We start from the raw sequence: 12,395 nt of genomic DNA, 5'->3' as shown, positions 1-12,395 counted from the left end.
AGTATAGAAGCTGTGTTGTCTAATTTGGATTGGGAGCATATTCTGGATTCAGACGACGTTAATCTCGCTGCACAAACTTTCTCGCACGTCTTGGCTTATGTTATAGATCGGCATGTCCCGAAGAAGATTGTTCGCGATGGCTCCCGCGTTCTTTGGATGACAAATGAATTACGTTTGCTAAAAAGAATTAAGAAGGCCGCACTCAAAAGATTTACCAAATATCGTACACTACCGCTGAAGCAACACTATGTCAGGCTGAACTACGAATACAAACTCTTGAGTAAGACCTCTTATCACCGATACTAGCAGGGAATTCAATCTAGGCTCCGATCACATCCAAAATCCTTTTGGAATTACGTTAATAAGCAACGAAAGGAGATAGGATTGCCTTCATCTATGGTATTGGACGACGTATTGGCCTCGACGCAACAAGAGCATATTCTCTGCTAAGTTTGCCAGCGTTTTCTAAAATGAAGAGCTCCCTGCCGATCATATCTCACTTACCGCAGAGAATGTTCCGGTCACAAATCAGACGCTAAGCAGCGTGGATGTTTCAGACACGACGATTTCCAATGCCGCAACCAGACTGAAATCCTCATTCCATCCAGGCCCCGATGGGATTCCGTCCTCATTACTCAAGAAACACATCGTTTTCCTGCTTTCTCCACTTCGATGCATTTTCCAGCTTTCTCTGTCAAACGGTTTGTTCCCGTCATGCTGGAAAAAGGCGCAAATGTTTCCAGTCTACAAAAAAGGCAACAAGCGTGACGTCAATAACTACCGGGGCGTTACTTCATTGAGCGCTGTTTCAAAATTATTTGAGTTGGTTGTCATGGATCCAATATCCAATGCTATTCCTTTGTAAGCAGTACCTGAGCGATGATCAACATTGGTTCATTGTCGGTCGATCCACCACGACAAATCTACTGTGCCTAACTTCGTATGTTACCGACAGCTTACTAGAACGAACTCAAACGGATGTTATTTACACGGATCTATCTGCTGCTTTCGATAAGGTGAACCATGAGATTGCAATCGCTAAGCTCGAGAGAATTGGAATCAACGGCAATCTTCTTAGCTGGTTCCGTTCCTATCTTACGGATCGGAAACTAACGGTTACTTTAGAAGACTGTTATTCACCTATGCTTAGTGCCACCTCTGGCATTCCGCAGTCACCTTTCTGCTCTATTTCAACGATGTGAATTCTGTCATCGAAGGCCCACGGTTGTCCTATGCAGACGACCTCAAAATTTATCTGAAGATCCGCTCATATGCAGATTGCGTAGACCTGCAACGCCAACTCGACGCCGTCGCAAATTGGTGTTCATTGAATCGAATGGTGATCAACCCGGCAAAGTGCTCCGTTATTACTTTTTCTCGAAAGAAAGAGCCGATCATGTATAACTATGAATTGAGAGGAACGACAATCGAGCGCATGAATCACGTGAAGGATCTCGGGGTAATTCTGGATTCACAACTGACTTACAAGCAGCACATCGCATACGTCGTCGATAAGGCTTCAAGAGCTCTTGCAGTTGTGTTTCGAATCGCTAAAACTTTCTCTGACATATATTGCTTGGAATCGCTATATTGCTCTTTAGTGCGCCCCTCTCTAGAGTATTGTTCAGCCGTTTGGAGCCCATACTACAACAATGATGTGGAACGATTGGAATCCGTTCAGCGTCGTTTTCTTCGGTTCGCACTTCGAAGGCTGCCCTGGAGTGACCCTTTCCAGTTACCAAGCTACGAGAGCCGCTGTCGCCTGATCAACCTTGACACTTTGCAAGTTAGAAGGAACGTCACCAGAGCATTGACCATTGCTGACGTCATACAAGGCAGGGTTGATTCAAAGATTCTTCTTGAGCTTATCAACCTGAACGCCCGTCCGAGAGCTCTTCGTAACTATGTTATGTTGAGGCCAAGACACCATCGAACAAATTACGGTCAGGAAGGAGCTTTAGGCGGTTTGCAGCGGATATTCAATCAAGTTTCCCAAGTGTTTGATTTCCATTTGTCCCGAGAGGTTCTCCGGCGTAAATTTTATTGTTTTTTTAATGACCAAGCTTATTAGCTATATTAATGTGTGTTGCCATGACTTGACTATCTGTATGTTTTTATTATGAATATTGTATTATATTGCATTTCATCCATAACATCATTGGGGCAGCAACAAGCAACAATAATAAATAAATAAATGATACCACCCGTGGGGGAGGAGTGGCGATTCTGATGACGAACGGAATTCCTTACTCTTAACAGGAAACTTCTACGCGAGCAATTGAAACCATCAGGATCACGGTCAAGGCAGATCCAACACCAAACAACATGATGGCTGTGTACTACCCCGGCTCAAATAACAGGGCAACACTCTGCCAGTTTAGACGCCAACTTAGCAACATCGATGGACCCTACTTTCTGGTAGCAGATATGAACGCGCGAAACAGGATGTGGAACTCCACCAGATCCAACAAACCAGGACGAATTTTGCAGCAAGAGTACGAGTTCACGGACTTCTACATTCACGCTCCTGATACTCCCACCCGCTACCCTTCTGGGCGATGGAGGCCTTCAACCTTGGATCTGGTTACTTTAAATAACTTAGTACAGATGATTAATTATTTTAGAGCGTCTTAGGGGAAATGCTACAAGGTTAAAAGACTATTATTCTTCCATTTACTTCCACTATTCACTTTTTATGTATCAACAACCAGATACGTATTTCGTTTCCTACTTGGAAACTTCTTCAGTGTTTGTTATCGACGATAACAAACACTGAAGAAGTTTCCAAGTAGGAAACGAAATACGTATCTGGTTGTTGATACATAAAAAGTGAATAGTGGAAGTCTGGGAGCTGCGGACTCGATCGAATCGAATTTTCAAGATATTTTGCTTGAAACTCGCAAATTTCCTCCCAGTGTTAAATTATCATTATGTTTATCTTTACAAAATTAATTACAAAGATTTCGTCAATTTACCGCATCATATATATTAACGTGTCGAATGTTAAATGAATTCATACCCTCCAGTTATGTTGAATCCGTCGATATATTTAAAATGACGCCAGTAAATTGAAATTTGTTGAAAATGAGCTATATTTAGTATGAGTTGATTTATACGTGTACTCTCTCGTCTACGCTCAAAATGCACAAAACCTCTCTCGATACGATGGATACTTTTTGACAGCTTACTTTGGAGATTCTTTGACACTCGTTTCGACTCTATCCGCAGCTCCCAGGTGGAAGTAAATGGAAGAATAATAGTCTTTTAACCTTTTAGTACAGATGTCAAAACCGAAATCGCATGTCGAACTGTCGTCAGACCATCTGCCTGTAATTTTCACCATCGCTGACATTCCAGTAACACCGACTGGAAAGCTCATCAGCTGCTTCGACAAGGCGAACTGGAGTATCTTTGCTCGGAAAATTAATCAGGAAATTGATCTCACTGCAAGCTGGGTGGTCCACAGAAAATCGACGATGCAATCAACAAAATCACTGAGGTCATCATGCTGTTCCTACGCGTAGAATCTTTCCAAAGAAGAAGGACATCCCGGATGAGTTGAAGCTGCTGATTCGGCTGAGAAACGTGCGTCGAAGACAGTTCATTCGGAGTCGGGACCCACTAATTGGTGCGGTGGTCAACCATCTAAACAATGTCATCACAGCGATAAGTGCAGAACATCGATACAAGAACTTTGGGTCGATGCTGAAGAACCTAGATAACGGCAGCAACAAATCTTGGAAGTGGACCCGCCACCTCCGGAACACGGTGAAACACAATCCCTCGCTAAACGTCAACAATAATCCGGTAGTGAGCCCACCACAGAAAGCTGAAGCATTCGCAATGGCGTTTGCTGCTGCCCACAACAATGAAGAACCGGGCGATCCTGGAACTTCGGCTGCCGGGGATCAGGTTCGTACAGGCTGATCAGGTTCGTACAGCAAACCCTTTCGTTCCACATACTGCTCTGGTAAAACCGAAAGAGGTGAAGTCGATCATCCGCACGTTGAAAAATAGGAAATCTCCCGGGCAGGACGGGATCAGAATACCTGCCTCAAACACCTCCTAAGAAAAGGACTGATATTGGCTTCAAAACGGGACACTCAACGGTGAATCAACTGGCTCGCATAAAGTAGAAGGTGAAGCGCGCATTCTTAACGGGTAAATCGACTGGTATGGTTCTCCTCGATGTAGGCGTACGACTCCGTATGGAAGGACGCCGTGGTGTACAAGCTCTTCCCATCTAATCTACAGCTGAACTTGGTTAAGATTGTCCAATCATTCCTGTCAAACCGGACCTTCACGGTGGCAGTAAATGGGGAAAAGTCCAATGAGCACAACATTCCTTTTGGAGTACCCCGAGGATCAGCGTAGTCCAATTCTCTACAACGTTCTCACTTCTGACATAATCATGATTGACGGTATGTCTTATGCATTCTTTGCGGATGACACTGCGTTCCTGGCGTCGGATGACGATCCACAAATCGTTGTTACCCACCTTGAAGCGGCAATGAACAATCTCAAGGGATTCCAACGGAAGTGACGCATCAAGCTGAATGCTGGGAAAATGCAGTCCATATATTTCACCAAGAGGGGCGTCGTTTGATAGTTCCCCCGCTGATCGATCACAATCAATGGGATACACCTAAAAAATAAGTTAGTGGTGGTCAAGTGCATCATCCAACCCATACTGACCTATGCATCGGCGCGCGGTCTGGGTCTGCGCAAAATCTCACCGCAAACGACTCCAGGTGAAACAGAACAAGCTGCTACGTTGCTACGATTTCGGATCACTAGGTAGAACAGCGAGATGTGTGTAGCACGCTCAAACTAAAACTAAGCTTTAGTATGTTAATGTGTCGATAACATCTTTACTGCGAACGCACACATTTCAAGTGCTGATATAACAGTTCTCTCTCCTTGAGATGTTTCTTACATTATTTCAAAACTTTTCAACAATATTATTAATCTATGTACAATTACTAAAACTACAAATTCAGTAGTAAATTAGGGTTCTTTCTAAAATTACGTAACGCTGAATTTGGTGATTTTGGACCCCCCTCCTCGTAACACTTTTTGTATGGAAGGTTTAATATTTTTGTATGGATCGTAACTCTCGGCCTGACCCCCTCCCTCCCCCTTCACCGTTACGTAGTTTGTGAAAGGCCCCTTATTCGAAATTGCAATTCAATAGTAATAAAAATTATCATTTTTCTTTTGTCGTTTTATTCGTCGAGATCGTTTTGGCTGTGATTCCGGAAGATAACCAGATTATATCTGAAGATTCCCATGATTCCGTTGATCGATTGGCACACTTGAGCCCGATGGAACCTGAACTCTAGATGAATCTTCGAACGCTCCATCTCTACTCTAACCTCTTCGCATACAATTATTAGCGCTCATCGGCTGAGAATCGAGAATCGGCTGAGAATCGAAACTACCGTTACTTGACGCACATTTGATTACAGACAAACGATTGCCTGAAGCGTGGTTTGACAAACTATTACCACATATGGATGAATTCGACTAACTATTGCCGACCTATCGTTGACTGCTGTGGATCATAAATGAATGAGTATGAGGCAAAACCATAAAAATCGCTATCGCCAGAATTGTTGTCTTTTTTTTAATTTTTTTTTATTCTTTATTAAGGTGTTTTTTTTAATTCTAGATTAAGTTCAACACCGAAAAAGAATTGTTGTCGACATCATCATCTTCTCTCCTTCGTTTTCTAGTGAGAGGCTTCCACCCACACACCAATGTTCTAGGTGGTTTTGCTTTAAGTTTCAACTGGTCCCGATGAGCCGTATAAATCCGACCTCCAACCGAGACCTGGAATACATTTTTGGATATTTGTTTCAGGAACTTGGCATCCCACCATCTTTTAATATCAGTTGCTCTAAAGTTCTTAAAATAGACTGGTTCTCCTGGGCGCAAATGAGAAAAACTTCTTGAAACTACTCCTTGGGTTTACTAGATCAAGTATCGTTTTTGGTCGAAAGTTGAAAAGCTTTCCATGAGTCTCGTTTCGACCGTCTTCCAGTGCGGTTGGTTTTTGCGTTCTACTTTTGTGCGGTGATTCGCTTCAAAGTAGAACAATAGAACCAGTGCAGTGACCGCGGTCGAAACAAATGTGTAGTGTATAAAAAAGTGCTGCAGATCCTGAAGACGCGTGCAGGTTTGTGCATGCAAGGGTTGATCGATTGTTATCAAGGGCAATGCCCTTGCTAGTATTGCGATCAAGCCCTTGTAAATGCTTAAAAATTTGAAGCGTCAGAATTATTGAGGAGAATTATTGAGGAGGTAAGGTTTGTAAATTTATTTAAACACGCACGCACCCACGCAAAAGCACACACACACATTCACAACAAATATACACACATACAGATATACACACAAACACACTCACATTTTGGGCTCACACACACATTTTGGGCATGGTGAGTTGACATCTGGGAAGGAGCGACCTACACAGCTCTGGTCCTCACAAGTTTCAATCTCACGCTTCCACGGGTCGTCCGATGACATGACCGCCAGCTAATGGTTGCGTACTTAGCTGGTAGTGCAGCCTGGGCACTGTTGTCCTTCTGACATCAGCTAGAGTGAGTGGGTGCGACCAACGGGACCATCGTCCCAAACCTCTAATCCCATGGCCAATTGGTATCTCATGCTGACTTTGACTCTGATCACCTTCCTGTGACGTTTGAAATCTCACAAGAAGGCATTAATAATCCAATCAGCTCTACTTTTAATTATCATCGATAGGAATTTTGTTGTTGACATTCCTCTCGATACCAAAAGTGATATTGATAACGCTCTCGTATCTTTGACAAATTTAATTGTCGAAGCCAGAAATTTAATTGTCGCTATTCTGAGAAATACCAACTTTGAGAATAATGTCTCGAAGTTGGATCCCAGTTCGAAACCCTTTTGGAAATTAACGAAAATTCTTAAAAACTTAAATGAAGAGGAAAATAAAATTTTATTAACAAATGGCGAAAAGGCTCAAAAACTTGCTCAGCAGTTCGAGAGTGCCCATAATTTTAGTCTAGGTCTCACTAGTCCAATTGAGGATCAGGTTACACGGAGCTTCGAAGACATTCTCAATCAAGAGAATGGTTTTGACCCTTCGTTGGGAACCAATTTGGATGAAGTGAGATCTATTACTAGAAAATTTAAAAATATGAAAGCCCCGGGTGATGATGGTATTTTCTACATACTAATCAAAAAACTTCCAGAGAGCTCTTTATCCTTTTTGGTTAATTTATTTAACAAATGTTTTCAATTGGCATACTTTCCAGATAAATGGAAAAACGCCAAAGTTGTTCCAATTTTGAAGCCGGACAAAAATCCAGCTGCCCGAGCAAAAAAGAATAGCTAAATAATAACAAACTCTGCTATCCGGTTATCACTTGTTTCGATAACAGAGTTTGTTATCAATTTGCCTGAATTAACAGCCAACATAACAGAAATAATAACATAATTTTATTCCTCAAATATTATAACGATAACAAACTTAGTTATCATTGAGTTCATGATGATAACATATTCTGTAACGCATATTACTCTGCTTAATAATATATTTTGCTATCATTAAGTTATCATTTCTTAAGGACGACAGCTAGACCTTTTACCTAATTTGATAACAAATTTAGTTATCGATTTGATCCTTTGTTTTCTTACTGATAACAAATACATTTTTCGGTTATTTTGAAGTAATAAAAACATTGTTCATGTAACAGCTCTATTTTATCATTTTTGCACCTGCATACTGCGGTAATAGAGATTTAACAAATATAATTACGTATAATAAAAACAAATTAAAATATTGAACACGTTTCGGCTCAAACGGTAATGAAGGCGAATATAAAAATTAATGTTTACGCGAAGCATTCGCAATAACTCGTGTCATGAGCGATTTGCCGGCTTTGGCATGAACTTGGGCGGTCAAACTATCATCTCGCAAAAAAATGCGGCGTTGATACAGGCAAGCTGAAAAATGGAAATAAATATTCGTAACATACACACAAAAAAGCATATTTCTTTACAATACTTACAAAAAACAAACTCCACCTTTTCCTTCTCAAGAGGTTGCTTGGGAGCCTGCGTTGCATTTTCCATATTCTCTCCGCGACATGGAGCATTTTCGATGGAACTGCCAGCATCGCAAGTTGTTCCCTCGTTTACAGTTCCGTTTTGAGATGTTGTAGTTGGTTTTGACCGACCAGAAGGATTATTAGATGGACGACCTGTTACAGATCGCCCGAAGAATCCATCTGGCCACAATCTTAACATAACGAATTTAACAAAAAGATAATCCGTTTCGGCTTCGATTGAAAGCTGCCGCAGCAAATCCGGATCCAGGAAATTACCCGTGACGTTTTTAAAAGGAGCTTCTGGCTCTGGCAGAAGCTTCGACGTAAGTGCTTCTTGTAACTTGGCGTTTTGTGCTGCTAGTTTAGCATTTTCTGCCGTCAGTTTATGCTTCTCCTTTTTCTTAGCGTTTTCGGACGTATCTGAAAAAGTAGACCGTTGTTTCAAATTACCTGTTGATTACAATTTGACGGATTAAATTCAATTTACCGGATGACTCATGGTTGTCCCCGTCATTGGATACTTTCTCTTTCAGCAGCGATTCGTACAAAGCTTTGTACTTTTTTGCTTGTTCGGCCATTCCACAAGAGCATCCTAAAAAATAATCAATGAGTTATTATCTCTGAAGAATAAAACAAATAACTTACCATGGCGCTCGCTGCTGTCTGAAGTAGCTAATTCTTCCAAACTCTTTTCCATCACGATAGGTATATTCTGCGTTTCAATGTCCCAGTCGGCCATCAAATCGTCGATTGTTCTTCTGCGGCAGTACGTCCGAATAACCGGTTTATTCGGGGTTGGCATCTCTGGCAAATAGTCTTCGTCCGTGTCTGTACCAGTTCCTTCCAAGTATGAATCCAAGCCGATTTTCGGGTCTACCAGCAAATCGGTGGCAGATACGTTATCCTGAAGATCAATAAACTCTGGATCCAGTTTGGCAATTTTTTCCGCCGATGGTTTCGCTGGTTCCTAAAAGTTTGAAATCAATTAGGTTATGGTCACAATTGATCAAATTGTCTTACCTTCAATTCCGAAAGAGTTTCCACCACAAATGCAATGTTATTGTTTGTAGCACTTCGCAGCACACGTTTTTTTGCCGCCGTTGTTTTTTTACGGCCCATTTTTAATTCGTCGCGATTTACAAACGATTTTCAAAATTTTATCACGCAGTAGCCGACACGTTTTTCGTGGTTACAAGTTTATTTGTGACATGAAGTGAACTTAGGGATGTTCTATGTTTTCAGATAATCGATTATACGATTATGTTTATTCGATTATACAATTATGTTTAATCGATTATTTTGTTGTCAATTATGATAATTCTAATTTGCCGATTGTAGTTTACGTTCTATTGTGTGCTTTTATGTAAAGTTGCACGAAGTTGCAGCAAACATGCAAAAGATCTTGCATACAGTGTTGCTGGGTATTTTATCTTTCAAAAAGATTATGTTATAATCTAAGTTGTATTGATTTGTCATGCTATTTAAGCAAAATATAATGAGGTTTTACTCCACATTTGAGATATTGCGATAGAAAGTTATTCATTTGAAGGAAAGGATGATAAAACTAATAAATAAAATGCCAAGATTTGACATACTTCTACTGAATAGTAAGCAAAATATTTTAGCACCACTGCTCCGATGTGCACATCGACATTGTTGTTTCAAAAAAGCGAAAGTCGCAAACGTAAACATTGACTTCTTCTGCTGATTTCAGGAAGATTAGAGACTTCTGATGGTATTTTCCACTTCCGTTTGATAGAAGGCACGGAGCGCCACCAGTTTCAAATGGTTGTTAGCTGGGAGTGGTCCTAGTTGTTGAGGAATTTGCAGGAAAAGGCATTGATTACGTTTGCGACATTGGCCCTTATGAAACAACCGTGTCGACATCAAACTTAAAATAACGTGAATCCGATGAATAACATGCCTAAAACAGACACATCAGCACGAAATTTGACAGCTTGTTCCTTTGCAAGTTTCTTGCAGGTTGTCTGCAATGCTAATTTTATTTGCAAATCGCAATATTTTGCCAATCTAGCCGGAATGAAGAAGATTTTTATAAAATGGCTTTTTCAAATAAATATGTAAAAAATAGATTATTAATTATTAATTAGTGTGCGACCTTCTATCTGTATAAAATTTTGTATTTGTAGAGTAGAGTAGGGCAAGAGTGCGCGTGGGGCAAGAGTACGTTTTCGATTTTTTGAAGTAATAAAAAAAGATAAACTAGCAGCACTACATCAGTTTGACAGGTATTCTGGCCAACTATTATCATGTGTAATTCAAGACAAAATTTTCAAAACGACTTATCTGCTTTTGTAAACAAAGATTCAAACGACGATTTGACGAATCTGATAGCTCTCTCACGCAAATCAACATCATCAACAGGTAGCGGAAACCTTCACCTACCTATTGATGGTGTTGGTTTGCGTGGGAGAGCTATCAGATTCGTCAAATCGTCGTTTGAATCTTTGTTTACAAAAGCAGATAAGTCGTTTTGAAAATTTTGTCTTGAATTGTAAGCGATTTGAACAAACAACAAGGGAGATATGGAGTTAGATAACTTTTTGGTCATTTTGTTAAAAATAATTGGGTTTCCGCAACTAGTATTTCATTACCATATATACGTTCAATCAGGTGAACATTATACCGTTTCGATAACCTATTATATAGAGTACTTTATGGTACAGAACACCAATCCGGTTGGTTTTCCAAGAAGTCAAAACCATTACTTGAATATTTTTTGGGACTGTGAGGTAAAAGTACGCAGGAACCGATGGGGCAAGAGTACGCATATGAATCTTCAAATTCTGACGTCAAACCCGTATTTCCGGCCGAAATAAGACTTCTTCCAAAGCATAAAGATCCACAACTAAGAAAAAAGGGACAGAATTCGAAATTATCACAAGTTTTTAGGAAAAGTTGAAGTAATTCGGTGTTAGAAAGGACTTAGCGAACAAAGCACTGAAGCGAAATAATGAAATTGTATTAGAACTTGTTGTACACCTAAACATAGTACGAAAACACAATTTCATCTAAATGGTAATTTCATTTAATGAAAAGAAACATTAATAAATTACGCAACGTATAGCTGGGAGGGGTTGCGAGATGTATGACGATCCATATAATTTTTAGGGGATTCATACAAAAAGTGTAAGACAGGGGGGAGGGGTGATGAAATTGCCAAATTTTTCGTTACGTGATTGGTGGACTTTCTTTAAGGAAAATTCCTTTGTTTATGCTACGCGAAACCTGATACATTTTTACCTATAATATATATATAACAAAAAACAATGGTTTTTCGTAAGAAAGTGCACATATTTAGGACCCCTCCCCCTTCAAGAGTTACGTAATCTTTAAACATTCCCTAATATATGCTCATTAAACATCAATTAAATGTTATTAACTCTTATTTGTGTTATAATATACTTAAAGCACATGATTGGATAAATGCGTACTCTTACCCACCCGATGCGCACTTTTACCCCACCGGTGGGGTAAGAGTGCGTTTTTCACTTGTCTTGCAATAAAGGTTCTACTAAAACGAATCTCAATAATTTCAATATTTTTTCCATTGGGCAACATAAAGGAAGAGTATATGAATCATCGACACTGATTTGATATGCAGAAGCTTGCTTCATAAGGGAAAAAATAGACTCGTACCTATAGTTATGTGATAAGCAATCTTATTTTCTTGGTTAGTTCATATCATTTGTTTCAAAATTATGACTTATATTGGCGAAACATCAGATAATTCCACTAGCGGTGATGATGTCTTTCTCGAAACAATTGATGGACATCCTTTCAGCGTAAGAGGTTTCAACTATAATAGCCTACTTGAAGGCGTTAGCATACACTTTCTGTATAGATAAATGATTGATTGGCAAATTTAAAAATAAAAAAACTCTACAAAAAACATTCTTAAACCAAGTTTACAATTATCAAATAATCAAGAACAACAGCCTTATACGTTCTACATGTAGCAGTACTCGTTTTAAAAATATGAAAAAAGCTACCCAAGTAACCATGGAGCTATATATGTTTGCAAACAATACAGCCATTAAAGCTGACTTAAAGTGGAAAAAGGCCATTTTACGACCGAAATAATGCCTCATTACTTTGACATGTTGAAATAAAACATAAGTAATGCATCGCTGCATTCGTAACGCTGTATCGTTGTATCGTAGTGTATCGTTGCTTGACAGTTGATGAATAAATGCATCTTTACATCGTTGAAACTGATCTAATGCAATTAGCATTTAATATGCTGATCTGTGATCGATTACATGCATTAATTATTGC

At 39.8% G+C, this 12,395-nt stretch overlaps 1 protein-coding gene across 1 annotated transcript; it reads right to left on the bottom strand.

Annotated features, from left to right (window-relative positions):
* Positions 1–7,727: 7,727 nt before the first annotated feature.
* LOC134226411 (uncharacterized) lies at positions 7,728–9,302 on the bottom strand. Its single transcript, XM_062707209.1, has 5 exons — positions 9,117–9,302; positions 8,742–9,063; positions 8,584–8,688; positions 8,058–8,516; positions 7,728–7,992 (listed from the first exon to the last, which is right to left on the bottom strand). The coding sequence occupies exons 1-5, from the start codon at positions 9,213–9,215 to the stop codon at positions 7,874–7,876; spliced, it is 1,104 nt and encodes a 367-aa protein (XP_062563193.1). The 5' UTR covers positions 9,216–9,302; the 3' UTR covers positions 7,728–7,873.
* Positions 9,303–12,395: the final 3,093 nt, after the last annotated feature.

The sequence above is a fragment of the Armigeres subalbatus genome, chromosome 1, assembly GCF_024139115.2.
Source record: "Armigeres subalbatus isolate Guangzhou_Male chromosome 1, GZ_Asu_2, whole genome shotgun sequence".
Taxonomy (NCBI): Eukaryota; Metazoa; Arthropoda; class Insecta; order Diptera; family Culicidae; genus Armigeres; species Armigeres subalbatus.
This window is presented reverse-complemented; position numbering and strand designations above follow the sequence as displayed.

Coding starts and splice junctions, on each gene's coding strand:
- LOC134226411 (XM_062707209.1), bottom strand. CDS start 9,215: ATGGGCCGTAAAAAAACAACGGCGGCAAAAAAACGTGTGCTGCGAAGT. Junction 9,064..9,116: donor AAACTCTTTCGGAATTGAAG/GTAAGACAATTT, acceptor TCAAACTTTTAG/GAACCAGCGAAACCATCGGC. Junction 7,993..8,057: donor AAAGGTGGAGTTTGTTTTTT/GTAAGTATTGTA, acceptor TCCATTTTTCAG/CTTGCCTGTATCAACGCCGC.